Raw genomic sequence first — 26,514 nt, 5'->3', positions numbered from 1 at the left:
CTGGAACACAAATCAATCCAGCGAAAAGCACCCCCACTAATCCAGCCGCTAAGGGACACAGATTCAGTCTCATGGAACACACTATTTGAGTCTTAGTGCTCAAATAATGTAACATTTGGACAGAAACATGCAACATCCAAAGCCCAGGTGTTCTCTGTTCTAGGCCACTAATTCTGCAAACGTCAGTGAGGAAAGAAGTGTTTACCTGGCTGGGTTCTAGAGGAGATGCTTGCAAGTCCACAGAAGAAGAGAGCAGAGATGAAAGGGGGTGACATTAAAACAAATACTAAGTTAAAAGAATTAGAGGGGGTATTCCTAACCTTCATTATACAAGACAGATATTTGCAGAACGAGTTCAATGTTTTGGGACTTATCACCTTCTTTTTTTAAAAAGTGAGGCTGTTTCTATATTATTTTTCAGGTCTCAGAAGTTTTTATGCCCCAACATAACATACGGGATCACTGAAAGTGGGCACTGGCATCTCAGTCTCATAAGTCACATAAACCAAGCTATAAATCAGAACAATAATTTGTGTGGCTGGCTTTTGGCATCTTAACCCCAGGTCTTTGTATGAACAAGTTAGCTGGGACTTGATGTTGGCAGTCTTGTAAAATCTTTAACAAAATAATAAGATAGCCATGTTGACTTCCAAACAGCAGTGTTGCTATGCCAACAGCAACATGCCTTGCCTGAAAAAGAAGCTATAACATATTTGAATGTTACCCTGGCTATACATGGGAGCTCAGTTGTCCATCAGTGCTACCTAAAGTGCTGGTCTGTGGACCGATGCCAGTCTACGAGCCATTGGCTGCCCATCCCCAGGGGACTCCACCTCAGCCCAGGTCGAGACCAAACATGGTACTGGTCCCTGACACAGTGGGGGGGGGGGATTGAAATGTCAGATCACCACATCAGATAGCTTGAGAAGCACCAGTTTAAATGAACCTAGCACAAGGGGTTTTCCCAATGGAGTTGCCACCCTCCTGATTGAGGGATAAGTCATAAATGCCCCATTCCACATCAAAGACCCACACCATCAAGCACAAACAGGGTTGGGTCACTTAAGCTGGGGTGGGTGACCTGTCATCCTCCAAATGTTTTTGCACCATTGTCCCTGACGTCATGGGCTTGGATTGATGGGGGTCCATGTATATCTGGAGAGCCACAGGTGTCCCATCCCCAATTTAAATGTTTCCCAATTTGTAGAGAAGTGTTCAAGGAAACAACGCCTTCGGTGTTTACAAAGCTCCACTGCCAGTTTCAAAATACATGCGAAATAGCAAGTGGAAGAGTTTGACTAAAGCTATTATTTCAACAATATTAACTTTTGGGGTAAACAAGGACTGTGAAAAGTGGCAGCATAAGTGTCAATATGAAGTAGCAAGATTCACAGTCATAGCATTTATTTTTGCTGTCGTGTTACACCTCTGCAGATCATTAAGAGAAGCCTACAAGAAACGAAAAGCATGGAGACAACGAGTTTACCATGTGAACTCAGTGCACTCGGATCCTAGCTAGCTATTCAATTCAAGTCATACCAGCTGGCTATTTTCAGACCTACCCTGGGATAAAGTCAGCCATGCCCCAAATGTAAACAAAATGGCTCAGAGAAGTGATAAAAAAGCAATTAAGGAGCATCATTCTTCAAAAGAGGTGGCTTTGCTCCCATGAAATTTTGCCATCAGCTTCAATAGATCAAAAGACTATAATAATTTTAGATAAAACAAAACTGTGGGGGGAGGGGGGAGGAGAGATAGTATTAACAAAATAGCTTCAAAACAAATCATTACCAGTTACCACCCAACTAGCTCTTTGTAGACAACACTGCAAACCCCCCCCCCACAAAAAATGGAACCAGCCAGAATAACTCTTAACTGATACTTAAATGGTGTCATCTTTCACCAGGCCATAGGCACAATTCAAAATCATAGAACTGTAGAGTTGGAAGGGATCCCAGAGATCATCTAATCCAACCTCTGTGGATATAGCCAGCATGGGCAACCACTATAGAATACAAGCTATACAAGGCTGGTTTGCCTGCTTTTTCCTAGAAGAAAGCAGTCATCATGAAGGACCTGAAGCCCGAGAACATTGCTGGTATGCCACACATTTCACCTTTTATCCAGGCACAAGTATTTCTTTCCATGAGCAGAAGTCTCCATGGAGTTTGAAAGCTCCCTTTCTTCCACAGAGTCAAGGAGACATCTTGGGCAGAAAGGTGAATAAAACCGAGTTCTTCCACGGTGTGTTTTAAACCTCTAAAGTAGTGGTTGGGAGCCTCTGGTTCTAAACCCCTACTTTGTAGGTTTTAAACACACAGTTCCAATGGTTCCAACCGCATACAGGTCCATCCCCTGCTCGCATTTACAGTCCAAGTATGATATGCTTTTATCAGCTTCTAAAGTACAGGTTGCTTTATGGAAAAGAAACAAATGGCAGTCTCAGAAGCATGAGCCATCTGACATAAGTAAAAAAAACAAAAAACAAAGCCGCTTCTTGAAATCTGAGCTCATGCAACCACATAAAATAGCATGCTTGCTAAGTTTTGCCTTGAAGTGGCAACCACTTTTGCAAGCTGTGGCTTCATTCATTTGTCTTTATGAGGCTTCTTGAAGGATACAAAAGAGCAATAAATATACCCTTCAACATGATTTATAAGTAACATCGCCTTCAGCTGCAAAGCTTACTTTGCCATGTTTGAGCAACTCTGTCTAGAACTCACATAAAAATACTATTAAGAGCAAATTTACAATCTAAGACTAAACTGCTGGAGAGGAATTGAAACATTACTAACACACTTATAAGTACTGCAGCTGAGGGAGTGTTGGGGGGGAGGAAGTCAAGAACCTGAAATGTTTTATCGTCCAATCCTGATCAAGACTGCACATTTTAAGTGCAGTTAAACAGACTTAAATACAGTGAGATTTAACTTCCAAGCAAAGTATACATATGATTGGCTCAGGATGAGTAGTTTGAGGAATTCAGAAACAACCAGTTCAGTGCAAGATCTAATCCACTGCTTTATCTGACACCAGCTCAATTGATCCTTAAGCTGTAATTACCAACAGCTCTGATGATGTGTACTTTATAAATAAACTGACTTCAATGAAACTTCCAGATGTCATGTTTGGATGTACAAGTTGACCACTGTTTTTGTGTGTGTGTGTGTCGTGCAATAAGGAAGTGTGCAAAGCTGTGTTCATGTTGTTGGCGTGTAGAAATACCCTTCAGACAGGAAGAAAGAAAGCAGAGACAGAGCACGACTGCCTTACAAAGCATTCTGCACCAGGAACAAGCTAGGAAGCTCATTACTGTTCAGATTTGTAATGCTTGGCATGAGCTGTGTGACTTGCCTTTCCTACAGTCCCAGCACTGTGTTAATTAGAGGGTGTAAAAAAGAAAAAGTCTGTGTGTGGGGGGGGAGAGAACACCATGGAACAAGGGTAATTGTCATAGAGATAATAGCACAAAAGGCATGAAGTATCTGGGCAAAGTTTTCCTCAAGAATTATTTGCAAAACTTCCTTGCTAGGAACACGGCAGCACCTGGCTATAGAATAAATCTGCTCAACTATCGGAAGTAGTTTGTCTCTGAATACCAGTTGCTGGAAATTGGAAGAGTGCTGTTGTGCTCAGGTTCTGCTCATGGGCCTCCCATATGCGCGTGGCTGGCCAATGCGAGAACAGGATGTTGGAGTGAGCCTTTCTTTGAGTAGATGAGTCCAGCAGACTCTTCATATGTTACCTGGTACTGAGTCCACATTCCAGGTATGTCTGACTGCCTATGGGTCAACTGCCTATCCAGCAATGTAGGGAATGGAGAAAAGAGACAGATGGGGGAGAAAAACAGGTAAATGGAGCAGAGCACTTGTGGACTATGTTTCATATTGGAAAAAGAGAGCATGTTCCAAAGTTAAAATACCTTCAGATATTTTGCAAAACTTTCTGGCTGCTATGAACATAATGGGTTTGAACTCAGGCACATCCTGATGGGTTATACAAACAGATTAGTGTTTTTGGTTTGTTTGTTTGTTTGTTTTCATTTTACCTCAGACTTCCCTTGTCTCCTCTACAAGTTGAGAAGGGGATAAAAATATATATGTTTCTACTGAGATTTTGTAATATCAAGTGAACAATTGAGTAACAAAGAATAAATAAACTTTACAGTAAACCATAAAGTAGGAAGAAAAATTAAGTTTTTGGAAAAAAACAAAGATGTAATTTATTTTTTTTATTATTATTTATCTATCATCATCATCATCATCATCATCATCAAAAGGCTGGCTGCCTAAGCAAATCCCATTTCTCACCTTTATATATTACATATTGAGGGTTTTTTTTGGGTACTATTAAAACTGTTAGTAAAAAACATTTCTTAAATTTTAAAGTTTTAAAATATCTTTTAAAAATACTTCCAAGTCACTCTTGCCCCACAAAGCCAGGACTTCCAACTCCTTTCTAGAAGGATCCCAGCCAGTGTGAAACCATGTAGCAACTGTCACAACACCATATTGCCAAATTTATTTATTCTATTAAGAAATCTGTATACTGCCTTTCACCAGAAGGCCAGAAGGCAGATAAACAGCATCCATACAACATACAAACATAGGTTTGGCTAAAGGACGATATCATTCACAAAAAGGCAAGAGTATTCAGAAAGTGGGCTGTTTTTCCTCAATAGGAGGAGCATCAATCTTCCCTTTGAAATGATCACCAACAAGAGCCACTTTCTGATGTCAACTAACATTTTTTCAAAAATCCCCACTCCCAGTTCAAATAAAATGTGAATTTTGCACTCAACTTTGGTTCAACAAACACTGTTCGCCAAGAGTCCTACTTTTCTGCTTAAAAGGAACAGAGTGAAATACCTTCAATTTTACAGTTTAATGGTCACTAAAACAGGGGCACAAACCACTTAAGCAACTCGCACAGGAGTTTAACAGCCTTGTTACTGTAGCTTATCTCACAGCATCCAGTCTTTGCTCCAAATCATCGTGCACTACTCTAGCAAGCATATTATTTATCATCAGATAAGAAGCTGTCTTGTGACTCTTGGCAGTGGCAAGAGAACCATCCAGCATTAGAATATTATGCACAGCACGTCTGTATTTCTTCACTGGCAATAAGCAAAAAACAAAACAACACAAAAAAACGCCCTTTTTTTTAAGGAGGCAAACACACAGATGCTTGTTGATCTAAACTCAGCTTCCCTCAATCCAACATCTCACAAAAAAACAGGCATTAAGCCATTATGGTGCCCCCTTACCATTGTTCATTTGTACAAAATGGCATTCTTTTTAAAAAAAAAAAAGTTAAGCAAAGCTGTTCTTAAGCACTGCAGCTCTCAAAAATGAACTGTAAAAAAAGGCACTGAACTGAAATGAAATTTGCAGTGGCTTCAACATTATCAGGAACCCATCGAAGCTTCGTAACTTCACGGCAGCCCACTGAACTCCATGCAGAGTAGCGGCCTTTGCTTTGATAATATACGTTGTGCAATTTGGCTAACATGGAGGACAGTGACAGTGCAGCAACCCTTCCCTTTTGACTGCATTATTCTTTTTCTCTCTTTTTTCCTGGACATCATCTTGGCCTTGGCAATTGTATGGTCAGGGGGTGAACCAGCTGCAGTCCTGTGGACAACAGATAATTTAAAAAACAAAACAAGCCTCTAATATTTCTCACTGGTATCAAACACTCCATGTACACAAGGGGAATCCACGCTAGACATTACATCCTGGGCATGAAGCCATCACTCATGAGGATTCTGAAATACTAGATTAGCCTTTAAAGGCAAGTAAGTAACTGTTTGGGCTTCCCTGGTACAGCTGGAAGAAACAGCATTTGCCCTTTCCCAGAAAATGATTTTATGGGATGGCTTCCAAATATACATAAGCTATATCTGCTTGTACTTCAGCTAAGCACAAGGGAGCATGCAGGGCACCAACTTTCTGCAAAAGGCTCTAGCAAAAAGCAGAAACAAGCACTAGGGCCATTAGTGGCATAGGTGACTGCTTGCCTATTGCTACTGTGAGAATCCCAAGTACAGGTCCCTATTCTGTCATAAGTACACATAGCCAGACGCGATCTCTCACCTCAAGTCCTGCTACCGCAAAAACAATGGAGGGAGTTGTAAATCACTGCATGCATTGAAAAGTGCTATACAAACAGCTAAAGATAAATGAACCGCAAATCCACACAGAGTTAAGGCCAAGGCATTTTTATGGTTAAGTTAGTCCCTATTGTGGAATGAACATTTTAGGAGTTTTATATTATATGGTTGTTTTTTTAAAAAATGGGCTTTTAACCAATTTTTATCTACTTGCATTTGTGTTTGTTAAGTCACACTGAGACATATACTTATTTATTTTTAACAAAGCAACTAACAACTGCAAAAAATAAATAAATGCCAGTTAAGCTCCCACTGTGGGTATTAAATGTGGTTATATTTGGGTATTAAAACAAGTACTCAACTTCAATGCCAAAGTTTAAAGGATTTCAACATGCTTAACTTGCTGCTGAATTACACTCATTTATTATAGTTGCTGCCCAGTCGTTAATAGAAGGAAGACCATATAGCTCACTATAATAGACAGCCTGGGAGGAAGTATTTGCACTCTTAACCCCTTGCTCAACGAAGGCTCAGTGAAGAGGGTTCCTTGGAAGACTATCAGAAGTTCCCCAATAAGAAAAGCAGTAACGACATACCAGCTTCCTTTGAAGACAACTTACTCAACACTAGCAATAGTCCCCTGCAGCCACAAGAGAATGCTAGGTTGCACATCAGGTCTCAGAGGGCAACAATGAGGCCCAACTGGCCTGTGCTTTGTGCACACTGATAAGACACACAAGGACATGCACAATATAGCACATAGCAATTCCTCTGCAGACCTCAATACAAAAAGGGCTCCCCGAGGGCTTAAGGTCTGAAAGCCACAGCCCTAGTGAGTGCTCATAACAGTAACTATCATCATTTTTAGGGGGTCATCTGTTTCACTATGCGTTTTTTTTTAAAAAAGTAACTTTGCAATACTCTATATGCATTATCTAGGACAGTGTTTCCCAAACTTGGTTCTCCAGCTGCTTTTTTGGACTACAGTTCCCATCATTCCTAACCACTGGGTTTCACTAGCTAGGGATGATGAGAGTTGTAGTCCAAAAGAGCTGGAGACCCAAGTTTAGGAAACACTGCCCTAGGGCAGGAGTGGCCAACATTTTTTTTTGTCCCAAGGGCTACATTCATCCTTGGACAATCCTGCAGAGGCTACATAGCAGTAGTGGGCATGGCTGGCCACACACTTCAATGCCACCAACAAATGCAGCACCCCCTCCTCACTATCCCCCTCCTGTACTATCACCCCTTTCACCAGGGTGGGGGTGGGGTAGGGGATTCTATCCTTTTCAAGGTGTTGGAGAAGTTTATTCACTCAGTACTCTATCAAATTTATTTATTTCTGCCGCCACTGCCAAAATCAGTGGGGTCTTGTGATGACAGACAAAAATTACTGGTTAGCCACCTTTGCTCTAGGGCACATGCATTCCCAGCGTGGCGTAGTGGTTAAGAGCGGTGGACTCGTAATCTGGTGAACTGGGTTCGCTTCCCCGCTCCTCCACATGCAGCTGCTGGGTGACCTTGGGCTAGTCACACTTCTCTGAAGTCTCTCAGCCCCACTCACCTCACTGTTTGTTGTGGGGGAGGAAGGGAAAGGTGAATGTTAGCTGCTTTGAGACTCCTTAAGGGGAATGAAAGGCAGGATAGCAAGTCCAAACTACTACTACTACTCCTCTTCTCCCCTATAACTAAGCATTCCATCTGAGATTTTCCTTTGACTGCAAATTACTCGCATCAGTTTTATTTAAGAAATATGGTGAAAGAAAGGATTGAGCATATTTGGTTCTAGAACAGATGCTACTTTCAGTACAGAAAGGCAGTTCACCTGCTAATTGGGGGGCAGGGGGAATGAACTCGGATACACTGGAGCCTGGTTTTCCCAGTAACTTCAATTCAGTCAAAACTTTGTGTGTTATTATACCAATAGAAATAAGTGTGGGAGTTATAGAAGATACTGCACACACGGATGAACCAGTGACTGTAAAGGTCTCTCAGGACGAAGGAGGAACACATTTAAATCCTCAACTCCCTGTTCTATGCATTCTGTTGACTGGTCCTTTCTTGCACTTTTGTTGAGACAATGAGCAACATTTTTACCCTGATAATTCCTTGCGCAGGATTCCAACAGCAGCGGACAATTAATACAGGCACACTTATTAGGGAGTTCCATTGAAATCTTTGGGATTAAGTTCCAAGTGAACATGCATGTAGTTGGAGGGTGAAAATCCAACACCCAGCAGTTATTTAAAACTTGTCCCCAAAATGACTCTTCTGTGCTCTTAGAACAATCATTTCTATGTCTTTGGAAATGCAAAACATTTTAGCAGAAGAATACAGTTCTGCACAAAGTTTCTTAAAATAAACTTTGCATCTTACTATGATGGTGAGGGGCCAGGCAGCTCTCTTTGTAGTGTACAGAATAAGCTGGTCTTCTTGATCTACCACCCAGAAAGCCAGGTATCTCCTTCATAAAGGGCTTCAACTGCTATAATGTTGGCTCCTAATAATGAGTCACCCGGTGACACATATTAATCTGCCAACTACTCATTACATAAGAGTTGGAAGAAAGTTGTATGAAATAGTGACATGCTTCCCAGGCCCATTCCATTAGTGCAATCTGGATAGCTATATGAGTCATGCACCCCAACAGACCTTTGCAGTTTGAATGGTGGTGCTCAGAAACCCAGGAGGGACAGCTCACTTCTCTGAAGTTTTCTATTTCATACTCTCATTCTTTCAGTGTGCTTTATGAAGCCATCGGTCTTTATGGGAAAGCTCCACCGCCACCACTACACTTAGGCATGCACGACTACTTCCACAATATCACCTTTATCACCTTCACCAGGGATTACCGCATACAATCAAATCGCATCCACTTTGCTCATCAGCTGCTAGCATGCAAGGGAAACAAACCACACTCCCTGGATCACCATTATATCCAAACCAGGGGCTGAGGTTTGTTTCACTCCATAAGGTAAGAGGTTTTTCTTGGCTTACCTTCATGATTTGCTTGAAGTGAAACAAGCCATAATCCCTGTATTGGGCACAATGCCAAGCCTGGGCATTCCTCCATGTGCCAGTTGGGAGGAGCCAATGAGGCATGATTTCCATGGTAAATCGCGGCTTACCATGACATGCAAATACAGACACCCTTGGGGAAAGTCGTACTAGCTCAAAAACCTTCAGCTTCCAGAGTATCCGAATTCACGCAGGCACACAAACCTATGAACAGCTATTAGTGTTTTGAAAGGCTGACCAAAGCAAAATACATAGAAAGCTCTGGAGGAGGATTGAAAACATAAGAAGCTGTTGTTTTTTTACCAAGTTACACAATATGTCCATCCACCTCTGCATTGCCTACACCAACCAACAGAGGATTCACTAGGTTTCAGACAGGGAGTCTGTCCCAGCTCTACATGGAGACACCAGGGATTGAATCTATGACCTTTTCCCCACAAAGCATGTGCTCTATGCCACTGAGCTCCCTTAAATTGCTAGCTATTGGGTGCCCAAGGGTTTTAAGGAGCGGGTCTTACCTTTGCCTTCCCCACCCCAACACCAATTCCAAGCTCACAGCAGAGCAGTACTGAGTAATGCCCTCTATTGCCTCATCCCAATTGCTGATAGATCACAAGGAGATTAATGTGACTAGAGCAATGTGCTGTGAATAGTTTGAGTGTGAAGTGTAAAGAAAAGAAGCATGCAAATATCTTATGGGTTTTCACATGGAGGATGGAACAAGCTTGTTTTCTCCTGCTCTGGAGGTTAAGACTCAAATCAATGGCTTCAAGTTACAAGAAAGAGATTCAGACTAAACATCAGGAAGAACTTTCTGACAATAAGAGCTGTTTGACTCCCTTGGGAAGTGGTGAGGTTGGATAGGCCATCTGCCAGGGATGCTTTAGTTGAGATTCCTCCATTGCAGGGGGTTGGGCTAGATGACCTTTGGCACCCCTTCCAATTCTATGGGAAAGAGTGACTGCAGCTATGACTGTGTGTGTATGTGTGTTTTAAGGCTCTCACATAATGAAAGGTGAATTATTTCAAAAGCAGCGGAAAAATAATCATTCCGTCAAATCTGATTCTGAAGGTGCCTTCTTCATTTTTAAAAATATTGTTTCCCCCTCAAAAATTACTTAAGCCACCTTTGTTCTTGTACAAAGTGTTGGTTGTAATGTAAATGTCCTTACAAGAAACAACATGTCCCTTGACCTGCCTTCTTTGGCTTCCTGCTTAATGCGTGTATTCTAGAATGGCCATTTCTGAGACACCATTTCACTTGGGATTGCTGAGCATAGGAACATGCCAAATCAGACCACTGGTTCATCTAGTTCAGTACTGTTTACATTTGTGGCAGCCACTCTTGGGGGTTTCAGGCAGGGGGCAATCCCAGTCCTACCCGGACATGCAGGCAAAGTTGAGCTATGGCCCTACTCCTTCAGATCATGAACATCTGTCAGCTTGTCTGTTCAGAGCTTCTCAAAGCTTAACAGCAATGCTCTGAAAGCCAATAGAGAATTTGTTCCAGCCTTTTCCCTGCCGCACCCCCATTCCTAACCTCAGGATGTAACTAAGAAAAACGTATGTACTGCTTTCAATAAATTAAGTACCCTTAGAATCATAGAATCATAGAGTTGGAAGAGACCACAAGGGCCATTGAGTCCAAGCCCCTGCCAAGCAGGAAACACCATCAGAGCACTCCTGACATATGGTTGTCAAGCCTCTGCTTAAAGACCTCCAAAGAAGGAGACTCCACCACACTCCTTGGCAGCAAATTCCACTGTCGAACAGCTCTTACTGTCAGGAAGTTCTTCCTAATGTTTAGGTGGAATCTTCTTTCTTGTAGTTTGGAACCCTTGGTCCTCTCCAACTCCCATCAGTTCAAGACAATACAGAATATACTCAAGGAAGATCAGCAACATCTGGAAGACCACATGTTTCCCCACCCCAGGTTTAAGATATCACTCAGTAACTTGTGTTGCATGCACAAGGACCCAGGTGTATTTCCTGGTATCTCTAGGGAAGGCCAGGAAAGACTGGAGAGCTGTTGCCCATCAGTATGGTCCAGCCCAGGCATAGGCAAACTTGGCCCTCAGATGTTTTGGGACTACAACTCCCATCATCCCTTGCTAACAGGACCAGTGGTCAGGGATGATGGGCCTCTGTCAACCCCATACAAGCTGCTCACCATGCCTGCCTATTGTCTATGTTGCATGGCACTGAAGTGAACTACAAACCCAACATGTAATTATATAACAGCATCTACCTATGAGTTATATTGAAAACTACATTCTTCTTATAACAAAACGCCTCCAGTCTTCTTCTAGGTAACTGTGACCTATCAAAATTAGCAATATCTTAACACGTTACCTCTTCCCTGTTTCTCTTTCTTTGCTGTCAGGCAAATTCCTAGCCAGATTTTTTTTTCCTGAGATAGCTAAGAGAATGAATCAAAGCTAAGATATGTATTGCTCACAACTGAATTTTATTCCCAAATAAATGTCCTTAATATAAAACCAGGTGTTGCAAGAATTTTTCATTGGCCCATTTTATATTCAATCCAGATATGGTTTTTGCCCAGATTTCTTAGCTAAGAATCACAAAACCAAACAAGAAGAAACTTGTCTGAGGGTAACCAAAATAACCAAGAAGTTGTGCAATTTTAAAATATTTTGCGCAACATTTCCAAAGAGAGGGAAAAGGCATTGATCAGATGTTCACTAACTTGCTGCAAGTACCACTGAACAAAATGGGACTTACTTTTAAGTAAATGTGCATGGGATTAAGCTGTACAAAATATTTTCCAAGTAGAGAATTCAGGATTCTAACTGAACAGTTACATATATTGCTACTATATTACATAGGTAAGCAACGTGGTGCCCTCCAGTTCTTGTTGGACTACCATTTCCATCTTCCCTGACGGCTGGCCATCTGGAGCTGAGAGGAGTTTCAGCCCAACAAGATCTGGAGGTCATTGAACTACTAATATATTACAACTGGGCAAACAAATTCTTTCTACAATGCATCTTCATTTTTGCATCAGTGCAGGCAAAACGCCATTTAACAAAATGAGGTCTGTTCTGCTTCATATTCATTTTGAGCCTCCTCCAGGTTCCATATTTCCTCCAGGTTCCATATTAAAAAACTTAAATTATTTTCAGGTTCCATATTAAAAAACTTAAATTATTTTCAAACACTTAATAAAATAAACATTGGTTAAATCATTTCATATCTTATTGGTAAAATGTTGACATGTGTCATCATGACCTCCATCAGAGCAGCTGAACAAATATGTGAAATACAACTTAATCTATGCCAAGTCATATCCCGTGCTACTCAGCCAAATCCTAACATTTACTCAGCAGTAAATCCCATCAAATTCAGTGGGTGTTACTCTCAAGGAAGTATGTAAGCTAGGTTTTCATGAATTATTTTTACAGGAATATAGGATCTACATGGCCCAAATAGATAGTAAGCTTTGCCTGGTTAAAGAATTATGGCAAACTCAATGCATTTCTGTTGTAGGGAAAAATTATTGGCAGAATTGCAAGCCTTGTTTTTGTTGATGTGGCATGAATGTAAGGAGGCCAATGAAACAAGAACCTTTATGTAAAATGTCCCCCTTCTTTTGTTCAGAGTTCACTAATCTGGAAAATAAATGCAAGAGGCCTTGCCATATTACTTTATTTACAATTGTAGGCCAATCCTGTATATACTTACTCAGAAGCAAGCCCTACTAAATTAGGAACAGATTGCTTCAGATAAGTGTGTATTATAACTGCAACCCTTAGTATTTTATCATTTGCACTTAAATTGACCGAAAGCCAAATCTGAGTGCAGCCCATATTCAGAGATAACAAATCAATTCAGTCAAATTTTTTGACCAGTAACTCCCACTCAAATTTCCTTCTAGAGCTGCAGGGAATCCTCCACAACACTTCAGAAGTCTCTGCTTCCACCTCCAACTCCCAAGGTTTACACAGCATCTGCTGCACTAATATGCAATGCTGCAACCATGTTACAGGCACAGGGTTTAAAATTTACTTATTGTGATACCACAAAACATTCCATCAAGTTCAACGGGCTTGCTCTCAGGCAAGTATGCATACTGGCTGCAGTCTCACGGTACAAGGCAAAGAATGTTTGCTCAGAAGTACGTACCCCAGAGTTTAACCAGGTTAACTCCCACATAAATGCATACAGGATTACAGCCTAAGGTGGCATAGTACAAAATGTTCTCCTTCACTCGAATTGTAATATAATAATGTATAGAAGATTACAAGTGGGAACTGTAACAAAATATTGCAGTGTGAACTGCTCCTACTCAGGTTTCCAGCCAGCCAGCCAGCCATGACCTCTTCTAGGCACTCTGAACACTTCATTCCACATCCCACCCACACAACCAGCTAGCATTCTGTGCCCACTGCTCCACTGGGGTTCCCCTCACAGTTGCTTTTCTTAAGGAAAAAAAAAAACTTCCGCAGACCTTTGGGATCCCTCAAGCCTACTGAAACCACTGCCTTGTGTGTGTATGGCGCCTACCAATAAGTAAGGATAGGCCCTTGGTGAACTCAGTTCAGTATTAGTATGAAAATACAAAACAACTGTACATCAATGTTTTTAGGTAATAGTTCCACTGATTCGCAAGTAAACGCATACATGTTGAAATAGGGATCATTTAAACAATGTTATTTCCAGGCCTCTTGAATTTTACACCAAAATCAGCAATAAATAGATCCTGCTTTCCTTAAAAAAGGCTTGAAGGGTTTGCATTTTAATTGATTATTTTAAGCCATTGTCCTATAAAAACATGCTTACACACTTAAACATACTCTTACAACCCAGTAGCATATATGTTTCCTTGGATGAATGCCACCAGTTTCAATGGGTATGTTTAGGAACTGCAGCCTTCAAGGATGTAATCCTGCCTCATTAATGCCAACAGGGATGCTGCTATTGATCTTAGTGGGAAGTGGATTGGACCCTTGGTGACAATCCTGTACAATTTAACTTGTAACAAAAGAAGCCCAGTGAAATTACTAGGACATGATATTCCAAGTTTAGGTTCAGAATGTAAGGCAATCCTATGCATATTTTATTGGCAGTCAATGCAACTAAATCTGTGTGGATTTCTGGATAAACATGGCTAATATTAGTAAATTACACACACTAGCATCTTTTGCACAACCATATTTAGCCTTTTCCACAGTGTGCATGTGAATGCATGTGTGCAAGAGAGAAAACCCGCACTCTCTCTCCAATGGCTCATTTTTAATATATATATGTATGTATGTATGTTAAAAAAAATCATGCATCTTGAACATAGCATTTCAAAAATTAAATACATGGGTTTTTGAAACCTATAAAGTTACGCATACATTCCTAGAGAAATATGGACACAGTAGCCAAATATGTCTGCAAGATAACTTCACATCTAGCCAAGCCAATTTACCAGGGTTTGTGTAGAGTGCAGGAAGGGAAACAAACATGGTGGTGGAAACAATGTAATGCTTTGCTAGAGGGATTGCCCTGGCAGCACATCTGCACTCATTTCTTAAATCCCAATAGTTAAGATTCTGGACAAATCAATCTGCAATCCTCATCCATGAAAGGAATGGATCCCGCTAGTGCGAGGATAGCATCGCTCAAAGATTCCTGCTGCAGTAAGCTTGCCTGTTACCATACCAGCATTGGCTAAGAAAAAGACAAAGGGGAGGAGGAAATGGCTGTACACATACAGGTGGAATTCTCCGCTTGCAAAGGGAAGGACAGAGAAGTGGGCCAAAAGGGACAGCCAATAGAAAGGGAAGAACCCACCACCACCATTTCCTTCCTTCTCCCCCTACCCCAACCAATCAACTGCTATCTCTAGGTTATCTGCATCAAGCAGTATGTTAATGGAAGGAAAGGAAAACAGCTGTGTCAAGGGGGTGGGTGCGGGAGATGGGGGGGGGGAGGAGAAGACAAGACAAACCCAGCTGTCAAAACCTGAAGGTACACACAGAGAGGGGGAGAGGCATATTTCTACAGGCGGGGGAGGTGAAATACGTTTCAGGGAGGGATCTCGCTGGGAGCCAGCAGAAGAGGCTTCCAAGAGGGCCACCCACACCAAGGTGGGCGGAGGGAAGATGGAAATGCCCCTAAGGAATAGAGGTGGGGGCGACGGAGAGAAAGTGAGGGGGGACCTGCTGTGTGTGTGTGTGTGTGTCCCCCACACTCCTCTCCGGCTCTTCCAGCTGCAAAGGAGGAGGAGGAAGCCGAGGGTTTTCCTTCCACACCCCAACCGTCTCTCCACCCCCCACCCCACGATTTGCCTCTCGCGAGCCCCGTGCAAGCACTCCAAAGGAGGGAGGGAAATTGCTGCAATATAGCAAGAGAGAGAGAGGAGGAGGAGCAGGAGTGCCATTAGAATTGAGACCTCGAGATCTACAGTGTGTGGGGGGGGGATTAATGCAAAGAAAAGCTGCGCCCCCGCTGCAATCGCCTACGTTACTAGTCCATAGTGCCGAGCCGCATAGGCAGCCCCTTCCACCATCCCCATCGCCGGGCACTCGCTTCCTATTTCTCCCGCCGCCGCCGCCGCCGCCCCCCTCCCCGCGCGCGCACTCCTTCCTCCCCCGCCCCGCCTTGCCCATTTGGCAACCGCAGCCCCGCTAAAGAGACAGGCAGCCCGCGCCAAGCCAGCCTCCCTTTCCCTTTCCCCTCACGAAAGCGCAGAGACGTGTGTGTGTGTGTGAATACGAGAATCTCCCGCCCGGCAGGGACCTCCGCCCGCGACCCCCTCTCCCCCTTCAGAGGGGCTTCCCTCCACCCCGGGCTGCCCCAAAGCCACGGGCTCTCCGCTTACCTTTCACCACCCTCTCCGTCGTCGACAACTTCGGATCCAGCGCCTTGTGTTCAGACATTTCCAGCGTCGCCTGGAGGAGGAGGAGGAGGAAGGCAGCCGAGGCTCGACTCGCTTCTCCCTCACCAGACACAAAGCTGAAGGCGGCGGCGGCGGCTGCAGCAGCACCAAAGGCGGCCGCGCAAACGACGTCCCTCCGGCTCGCGGTCGCCTCAGCTGCGGTTCAACTTCACGCCTCGCTCCGCCTGCTGCTCTCGCTGGCTCGCTCGCTCCTTCTCTTTTTCCCGGTGCTGCTGCTGCTGCTGCTGCTGCTTCCACCGCTCCTCCTCCCTCCTCCGGATTTTTCTCCTTGCCCCCTCTTTATGTCAATCACGCCTCTCTTTTATTAGAATTAGTGGCCGAAGGGAAGAAGCCGAAGGGTGGGGGTGGGTGCTGAGGAGAGAAGAAAACGCAGTCGAAGGCGGCGAGGAATTAAAAGGCGCGGGGTGGGGGCAGCGAAGCCGGAAGATTAAACGCGCGGCTGAAGGAAAACACACACAGAAAGCCACGCAGCCCTCCACACGGCGCCGGAGAAGACGAAGTGCTGCTGCCGCTGCTGCTCCGACTCCTCCTGCTGCCGCTGCACGGGATCCGCGCCGTGCCTTCCCCTCCGCCTCCGCCTCCACCGCCGCGTCGCCTTCCTCGTCGTCGTCGTCGTCTCCTTCTCGCAGCGCCGCCACCCCTTTCGCAGGGTCTCTCCTTTCACTCACGCAGCCGCAGCCACTAGAGCTCCGCTCAGTCCGAGGCGCAACCTACCCTCGCCGCCTAAAGGCTCCCACTCGCCTCTCCCTCCCCCGTTGCCAAAACGCTAGCTCAGCACCCATTGGCTGGGGCCGGGCTGCCAATCACTGTCAAGGTAGCTTGGCTCTCCTCCTTCCCTCCCACCCTCTTGAAACGCCTCTCTCCCCCCCCACCCCCTCTCTCAGGTGTTCGCTGCCGCCGCTTTCACCATGCGCAATAGCGCGCGCCGCTTTGACGGCGCGAGGACGTGGGAATGAGCGGGAGGGGGTGGTGAGGGCGGGGGGGGGTGTCCTACCAGAAGGAGGAGGTGGGTGGGTGGGAAACACACTAGAACTGCGGCAATAGCGAAAGGAGGGGGGCGGGGAACTCGAGCCCTGCGAGGGTTTGGTTGAGCAGGAGGAGCGAAAGGCGAGGAGAGCGCTCATTCGCCTCAGGCGGAGGAAGGGCTGGGGAAGAAGGAGACTCCGCTGCGGCTGCCTGGACGGGCGCTTTTCTGAGGGGACAAGGCCCGCGGCTTCTTCTCGCCGTCCCCCATAGCATCTCCGAGGCCGCCCCGGCAGCCGCGAGGAGGGCGCCTGGGTGCATCATTAGCAAGCGTGGGCGGCCTCGGCTTGCCAGTCACTGTATCCGCGCTTTGCTACAAACAGAGCGAACGGGGAGGAAGCGGGGGAGGGGGGGAGAGAGGGGAAGCTCCCGGGCGAGGATCTCGCCTGCGTGTCCCTTGTAGCCGTTCCAGACACGTCTCTCCATGCGGTGCTGCGGCCAACCTGGGGGGAGGAGGGGGGGGGAGCTGCCAGGCCGCCTTGGAGTCCCGAAGGTTGGTTCCCTCTTCGCGCCAGCCGCCTCTGAGCAGAGGAGCTCGGCCTTCCTCTCGCCCGCCTCCAGCCCGGGCTTTGCTTTTCCGCGGAGGAGGAGGAGGAACTGCCTAGCTCGAGGAGGGAGAGGGCTTTTCTCTGCCTTGCTGCTTGAATCGCGAAGAGGGCTCGACGGGTGTTCTGTCGGGAAAGCTACCATTTTGAAAGCGCCGAGCGCCACGTGCGCTCGCGAGGAAACGCCAATCTGGAAATGTGGCGCTTGAGGACTCTGCGGAGGAAATAAGACGAGGCAGCTTTGAAACCGAAACGGAGGCGCTCATAACTTTACCATAGAATGATGCATCTTAGGACTTAAAAAAATCCAAACGTCCCCAATGCAATGGGTGGTGCGGTAGGACAGGTGTTTGGAGCAGAAGTCCACTCAGGAGAGTCTCGAAACGCAGCAGGGCGTTTTGAAATAATAAGCTTGGAAATGGGGATCTTTTAGGTCCCTGGGGCCTGAACGCAGCCCCTCAGACGCCCCTTTCTGCTACTCAGGCTCTTCTGAGGTCATCCATGACTCCCCAAGTCACGCCACCTCTCACTTGACTGTTTTTGCCTTGCTAGAATGTGCTCTTGATAGTGCTTATTGCTTGACGGGCTTGATGTGGCTGGAATGTAGCCTTCCTAGTTTCAGTGTCACATTGCTGCTCTGCCCACTTATGCCTCCAGTCTCATCTTGTTCCAGCATGTGGCCCCAGGTATTCTCCTGGGCTCTGTGAGATTGGGGCCAGGGACACTGCTTTACTAGCTGCAGCAAGCCTACCTGCGCCATTTGTTCCAGAATCAGCTGAGGGACTTCTCATCAGCCCTTTGGCATTTATGTTATGTGGTGCTGCAGGGCACTGTTTGAGGACACTTTGCTCCAAATCTCCTAATGACTGCTCTCAACAGCTCCATACAGTTGTTACATAAAGTTCTGTTTCTCCAAAAACATCTCAATTTGTGGCCATGCATGCTCTGGACCAGTATCTAGCCTCAGCTGTGGGCTGGATGAGGACCAATAAACTTACATTTAAACCCTGGCAAGGCAGAGGCCTGTGGGTGAGTGGTTCTTACATTTGGGAGTTAGCGTTGGGTGGGGTAACACTCCCTCTGAAGGAACATGTATGTGGATCCATCTTTGTCATTTAAGGTGCTGGTAGGCTTGGTGATGGAGAAGTTCCTTTTACCAGCTTCAATTGGTAAGTCAGCTATGGCCATTCCTGGACTGAGATAGCTAGCCCACTGTGATCTTGGTATGGGTAACCTCAAAACTGGATTACAGCAACACACACTATATGGGGCTTCCTTTGGGCTTAACCCATAAACTGCAGCTGGTGCAAATGAAGCTGAGGCACCTTGTCAAAATTATATAACACCTCTGCTGAAGGAGGTTCAATGGCTCCATTATGCTCCCACACACCGTTCAAGCTTTTGCTTTTAGCATTTAAAGCCTGAAACAACCCATGACCAGCACATCTAAGGGACTGACTTTCCCCCTATATCCCTGCCCAGCAGCTGTGCTCCTCAGTACAATCTTTTCCAGAGGTATCCTTAACCTGTACTAGAAACCAGGCTTTTAGTGTTGCAGCTCCAGCTCTCTGGAATCAGTTACCAGCCAAAATCAGACAGGTACCTAGAGTGCAGGTATGCAGAAGACATGCCTTTTTGCCCTGGCCTTCAACACCTGACGTCAGTGTTTTCAGGACCCATCATATTCCTGTGACTGTACTCTGTTCTAACTGGTTTTGGTTCTGAATTTTATATGGTTGTCACCTACCCTGAGACCTGCCAGCGAAGGAAGTGCAAAAAATTTAATAATTAGCTAATTAATAGTTGTACTTACAAGTACATCTAATTACAGTGCTTGGGCAGTTTACCCTGCTGAAGTGTAGTTTGGAGAACTGGACTCCGGAGATAACTTTGTTCGTCTTTAAGGCAGTGGTGCGGAAACTCAGACTCTGGCCTACGTTCCGCTCCGAGGAAACTTCCATGGGCAAAAGTGGGTAGAGCAAATAAATAAATTTCGTCTTTTATCAATACACGCCTCTCTCTGTCCTCCATACATGTAAGCAAGAAGCATTATCACAGTTCACAGATCTATTTTAGCCAGTATAAAACACCTCCAGCATGTAAGGGGTGTGTGGCCTTGGGAGAATCTGAAGAGCAACATAGAGAGGCTTGGATAACCATTTGGCCCTTGGGTGTTAGGTTCTCCATCTCTGGTTTGAACTGTCATAGCATTTGATTTTTTCAGAGTATAATCCTATACATTGAGTTCAATGGGGCATTCTCGCAGCTAAGTGGGTAAACGATTGCAGTTTTATTGCTATTTTCTTTAGCTCTCCCATAATATATGTCTATAAATACACCAGAAAATGTATAGTAAGGGTTGTTTTGTGTTGGGGGAAAAACAAAAGTTCTAGCTTCTGGTTCTGCTTTTATTTAATGTCTTGGCTTCCCACACATTTTCCAAAATAATTTAAAGCAGTGTTAGTTATTTTGAACCATTTAATCTGGGTTAATCCATTAGGTAGATCTTTTCTGTGATGTAAGCACTGGATTAAGGCTGTCTTAGTCAGAATTAAGTGTAATAGAGTTAAACGGACATGAAGAAAGCCGCCCCAAATTCAAAGCTATCTTGGTTAACAAAGAGTCTCTCACACACATTTGATAGACTTGCACCAATAAGTGCATGTCAATGTAATGTAAGAAAGCTCAGGTGTATGCTTAAATATAAATATAAATGTTTGGCAGGAAGAACCCATTTTTAACCTCTGACTGGGGATGGAGAAGGAATCCATATTAAAGTGGCAAGTTCTCAATCCAATTCAGCTTTGCTCAGATGACTTTGCCTCACCTGCTTGTATCCAAACTGCTCATGCATTGGTGGTGGTTTTCTTCAAAAAAAGGTGGACTATTTGTATATAAAATGATACACAAATATATACTGTATGTATAAATAATTGTGTCCCTTGCAGTATTCCTGCAACATAATTTTTGAAGTGTTACTATATAAGTATTGTTACAGTTTTTTGACAAAACAATTTTGATTTGCTTTTCTGGTAAAAGCAAAACAACATACGATTTCATAGATATATAAATACCATGTAGTTAAAAGCAGTGATTCAATCTCTGTTGTACAATTAAACATTTGTTCTCATAACTGGAATTCTCCATTTTTGTTTGCTGCCAGTGGTTGTCTGGTATTTTCCTTTTGTGCTATGTATACAATAAAGAGATACTATGTTGCTTTTTTAACATTCTTCCCATCTTCCAGCTTTTATGTCAGTTTTTCCATTGATGCAATTGTTGTTCAAGTTCGCTAGTGCCATTCAGATAAGAAGTTGGACTTATTCTTAATCTTCCCCCCTCCCCTCCTCTGCCCCCGAATTCCAGCATGACCTGAATTGATATGAAAATAGGCACCTGACTCTCCACAGCTTCTCCAACATAGCGGACTGTGGATTATTAATACTTGATATTTTACTGTATTTTTATGCACTGTTGTACATATCTATCTATGCACTGGTCACTTAGGAAACCTGAAATATGTATGTGTAGCTGTATATAATAATCAATATAATGTGTGATAATTGATTGTATTTTTAGCACACACAAAAAAAGAGAGATAAGAAGTCACTTCTTGTCAAGATCAAGGAACAACATGAGATTTAGGTATAATAATAATAATAATAATAATAATAATAATAATAATAATAATAATAATAATTTATACCCCGCCCTCCCCAGCCAAGGCCAGGCTCAGAGCAATAATAAAAACAAGTTGAATGATTACAACTTAAAAACAACATTAAAATACAACATTAAAATATTAAAATGTAGCCTCATCACAGGAGGAGAAGGAAAGGAAAAAAAGAGAGGGAGGGAATCAAATTGGCTCCAAGCCAAAGGCCAGGCGGAACAACTCTGTCTTACAGGCCCTGTGGAAAGAAATCAGATCCTGCAGGGCCCTGGTCTCATGAGGCAGAGCATTCCACCAGGCCGGAGCCAGAGTTGAAAAGGCCCTGGCTCTGGTTGAAGCCAATCTAACTTCCTTAGGGCCCGGGACCACTAGGGTGTTGCTATTTATGGACCTTGAGGCTCTCCGTGGGGCATACCGGGAGAGGCGGTCCCGTAGGTACGAGGGTCCTAGGCCGTGAAGGGCTTTAAAGGTCAAAAGCAGCACCTTAAATCTGACCCTGTACTCTACTAAAAGAAGCTTAGCAGCAATATTTTCAGACAAAGACATTCCTACACCTGACTATCTGAACAACACAGCTGGTTCTTACACCAATTGCTAAACTGGAGTATATATGTGGAAACCAGTTTGTGACGTTGTATATAGCAGGGGTGTATGCCGCCCAGGAGCCAGGTTCAGTTCTCCATGCCTATCTCTCAGGCCCTCAACTCTCCCGCAGGCTATACACCCTTTTCTTTTTTAAAAGTTGACATAGAGGGGGGTGTCTGGGCAATTCATCTCTGTGCAAAGAAAATTGATAGGGGAGGAGAGCATGTCATCAAGCTGCCACTACAAGGAAAGTGCAGTGTGTACAAGTTCCAGACAAGCTGTGCTCGTCTCTCAACCTGCAGCGATGGTGCCTTAGCAACCCATGCAGCTGTGACCTGGAAGTGCAGCCATGAATAGAGGAAAAAATGCATACTAACGGGAGAGGCATCGCGACGAGAATAATTTTGCAAGTTGAATAATAAAACTTAACACAAAATAAATGCAAATCTTGCAATAGTAAGGGCACTTCTATGGGGCGTTCAGCTGAAAAGTTGCCTAGTGCAAAAACACCATTAGAGAAGTGTGAAAGAGAGAATCTTCTGTCTTGGACAAGCAAAATCACAGCAATCACCACGGCAATTACAGGATGCTTGTTATGAATTATTGCTGTTGTGAATAGTTGCTATGCTTGTTTGGATATGTTTAAGCTTCAGATGATTTTTTTGCAGACTCTGCTTTTGTGCTTCATTGCTACTTGAACCCCTGTTTGCATTTTTCCTCTATAGGTCTCTGTGTCTGTATGCCAACTGAGAATAACATCTCATGCATCTCATGAAGAGAACGCCAGACTTTGAAACTTTATGCTATAGTAGATTTGTTGATCTTAATGTGCTGCTGTTGTCAAGGCCTGGATTCTAAACCTTGGTCTATGGGGCCGGATTCAGCTACGTTGTACTAGTGAAAGCCAATGCAACAAGTTCTGCTAGTACAGTGGTACCTCGGGTTAAGTACTTAATTTGTTCCAGAGGTCCGATCTTAACCTGAAACTGTTCTTAACCTGAAGCACCTCATTAGCTAATGGGGCCTCCCGCTGCCACCGCACTGCCAGAGCATGATTTCTGTTCTCATCCTGAAGCAAAGTTCTTCCGGGTTAGCGCCATCGGCAATGGCGGAATTCCTCTGATCAAGAGGAACCCGCTCCGCGAAAATCGGGTCTTGTGGCGAAGGCGGAGACCCTTTAAAAATCCCAGGCGGAGGAAGCCTGGGAACGTGGGATTCGGCTGACACCAGGAGTGCCCCCCCTACTTGCAAGGAAACCCCTCTTTCGGGGATCCGAAGTGACGTGGGGTGAGTGGCGCGGTGTTTTGAATCGACCTCTATTTTTACGGAGTGAAGCCGCACAGCCATTGCCGGAGAGCGCTGACTTTTTCCTGTGGACAATTGGACTCTAAACAAGTACCCGTGAGTAGAACGGAAAATTGGATTAAGAAACATTTTAATTTGGCACTGAAGCGGAAAGGCTCTAAACAGGAAGTCCGCCTTCCGCTTTTTGTAAATAGACTGAAGCAAAAATTGTGCAAGCTAAAGTCAGGAAAGTCGTATATAAAGGTTTAAAATTCCTTCAGTTTTAACCAGCAAAACCCCTCTTGGAAGCAGGAGTAAAGAGGGGGAATTCTGATTGTTCAAGCCTGCAGGAGAAAGAGTAAAGAAAGAAAAATTTCCACCGTCTCAAACCTGGGAACGGGGTGTCAGAGACAGAGATTTTTGGGGAAGTCCATTGACTGTGAATGGAACGCCTTTTGACAGATAGTTAAAGAAGAGAAACAAATTAATTCCAATGTTGCCTTTTGCATTCAAAAGAAACAAAGAATTTGAAAAATGAAAGTAATTTTTCTTTTGTTGGACCTGCTTTCAAAAGATGGATACAAATAGAAATTGTCTCCTCTAGAGGGAGCTTGTTAAATTGTTGCTGGAGTCGTTCTGGGGATTTCACAGCTGTGGAGATTAAGATCGTGGGACTAGACTTTGACCTTGAATAAAAATGTGTTTGGAAGAAGTTTTGGTGCTTGCTTTTTGCAAGACAAGTGCTTTGTTGGAGCAGATGCATGAGAAGATGGATTTGATGACTGTTGCAGTCAAAAATTTTGGACAAACAGTGAATATCTATACAGAAACCATCCAGGAGCCAACGCAGGAACCTGTTTTGACAGGGCAAGTGCAAATGCAGAAGATAATGGAGGAGGTTGTTGTTGATGATAATAATAATAATAATAATTTATTATTTATACCCCGCCCATCTGGCTGGGCCTCCCCAGCCACTCTGGGCGGCTTCCATAAAAACCAAAAATACAGTAAAATATCACATGTTAAAAACTTCCCTGAACAGGGCTGCCTTAAGATGTCTTCTGAATGTCAGGTAGTTGTTTATCGCTTTGACATCTGCTGGAAGGGCGTTCCACAGGGCGGGCGCCACTACCGAGAAGGCCCTCTGCCTGGTTCCCTGCAGCTTTGCTTCTCGCAATGAGGGAACCGCCAGAAGGCCCTCGGCGCTGGACCTCAGCGTCCGGGCAGAATGATGGGGGTGGAGACGCTCCTTCAGGTATACTGGACTGAGGCCGTTTAGGGCTTTAAAGGTCAGCACCAACACTTTGAATTGTGCTCGGAAACGTACTGGGAGCCAATGTAGGTCTTTCAAGACCTGTGTTATATGGTCTCGGCGGCCGCCCCCAGTCACCTCAAGTAACCTCAAGTTGAACCTCAAGTAACACAAATGGAGAGACCTGAGGCCCTGCAGGAGCATAAGCCGCTGTCCTTGAAGTCTGAATTTGGAGTGGGCCATGGGGGGTCAGGAGATGTGGGGGCCCTTAATCTTGGAGGGACTTTGAAACATGCTTTTAAATATTTTCTGGACTACACAGCTGATTGTGGGGAATGGGACTATGGGGAATGGGCTGATCTGCTGAGGAGAGACGGAGTTATTTTTGAGTTGGAGTATCCCCGAGACCTACTCCTCAACAAGAGAGAAAAGAAATTAAGAAAGAGATCAACAAAAGACAAGGTAAAGTGCAGGTGCAAACAAGAAGAAGATCTGCAGAAGGGAGATGGAAAAGACTTAAGAGCCTCGGACATCAGATTACCAGGTTGATGGACTAGATGGAATGGACAGGAAGGACTGACATAACCCGAGACCAGGAAGAAGAGACATTGGAGAAAGATTGGAAGAATTTTTTTTTTTAAAAAATTATATTGGGAATTAGTGCAAAATTAATGAGCATTAGGAAAAATGTTGGAATGAAAATATTTGGCTTTAGTAGAAATGATATAAGGAAATATGTACAAATAAATATTAAGTTTTAAGTTTTAAGGTATTTTATGGTAAGATAAGGTTAAAATAAATTAAGGTAAATTGAATGACAGAATATAGTGAAAGATAGAAAGGATTTGCTGAATTAATTAATAGGTTAGACTGTTAAGTCAAATTACTCAATAAAAATTGAGAAGATGGAAAGAATTTGCTGAAACTAATAATTAAACTAGAATACAAAAAGGGAGGTGTGAGGAGGTCGATGAAACAAGTAAATGAAAGATAAAGTTATGGAATATTGGATGTGTGTTTTTTCTTTATTCTTATTCTTATTGCTGTATTGATTTTTATGTCTTTTTTCTTGTTTTTTTCCCCTTTTTTGATGTATTGTTATGTATGTTTTGTTACAATCTTTGTTGTTTCCTTTTTTTTCTTTTTTCTGTAATTTTTGAAACTCCTAATAAATATCATTTAAAAAAACAACAAAGTTGTTAACCCGAGGTACTATTTCTGGGTTAGCGGAGTCTGTAACCTGAAGCGTATGTAACCCGAGGTACCACTGTATGGGGCTTTCCTCTTCCCCAAATCTGCTTGGGAGGGTCAGGAGAACCTCCAGAGCATCATGGGGCAGGGGAGCAGAGCAGAGATTTTTCCACCTGGCAAGTGGAAATGCTTGCACTGGCAGAACAATTGCATTAGCTTGATGCTGTATTCCACCCAATACTCCTATACCTTTTGAATCTTGGGATGGAGGTTTTCAGAATTCAGGCTTCCATTGTGCCCTGAAGCCTTTTCACTGCCCTGCCTTTGTTCCCTGAGCAATTCTATAAAGTCAGATCTAAGCACAATAAAACTGACTTGCTTATTTCTCCTTCTCAAAGGAAGCATCTGGGCGAGGACCTTGAGAATTGCATTGTGGCTTCATTTCTAAGGTTTGATTTCCATGCTCAGTTTGGATGTTTGGATTGTACTGTACTTCTTTCTTCTGAAACTGAATAAATATAGCCAATTCCAAGGCATTAGAAAAAGTTTTTAGCACAGTTTTATACTTTCAGTCTTGCACTGTTGATGCAGGCACCGGTGCATCTACTGTGTACAAATTCTACCCGCAAAAAAAAAGGGGGGGGTGGGGGAATGGTTGGTGCTCTTCCTCCATTTTCACTTTGGAGAGGAAGAGAAGGCGAAGCATCTTTTTGCCCCTGGGGCAATTGTTGGGAGGGATTGGCCCCCCTACATGTTGGCTGAGGGAAAGGAGCAGCACCGGAGACATTAACAAGCATTAGAGAAAAGTGCATTTGCATGATTCCTGGCTGGTTCTAGGTTCTGGGGAAAACAAGTAGCCATTCCCCTACATGAGTGTCTTTAAGAACACTAGAAGCAGGGGCAGGCTTTGCTCTTTCAAATTTC

The 26,514-nt window shown here is 44.1% G+C and overlaps 1 protein-coding gene across 2 annotated transcripts in view; it reads right to left on the bottom strand.

Annotated features, from left to right (window-relative positions):
* The window catches only part of PPP3CA (protein phosphatase 3 catalytic subunit alpha), a 184,246-nt gene extending 167,616 nt beyond the window's left edge, over window positions 1-16,630 (bottom strand). The window contains exon 1 of one of the 2 annotated variants that reach the window (XM_053403963.1): window positions 15,960-16,630. In XM_053403963.1, the coding sequence (XP_053259938.1) occupies window positions 15,960-16,017 (58 nt within the window). In that variant the 5' untranslated portion in view covers window positions 16,018-16,630. The remainder of the gene's footprint in view (window positions 1-15,959) is intronic. The other variant, XM_053403964.1, reaches the window with a different exon arrangement.
* Window positions 16,631-26,514: the final 9,884 nt, after the last annotated feature.

This window comes from Podarcis raffonei, chromosome 9, assembly GCF_027172205.1.
Source record: "Podarcis raffonei isolate rPodRaf1 chromosome 9, rPodRaf1.pri, whole genome shotgun sequence".
Classification (NCBI taxonomy): domain Eukaryota; kingdom Metazoa; phylum Chordata; class Lepidosauria; order Squamata; family Lacertidae; genus Podarcis; species Podarcis raffonei.
The sequence above is the reverse complement of the archived record's forward strand: the minus strand, read 5'-3'. Positions and strand labels throughout refer to the sequence as shown.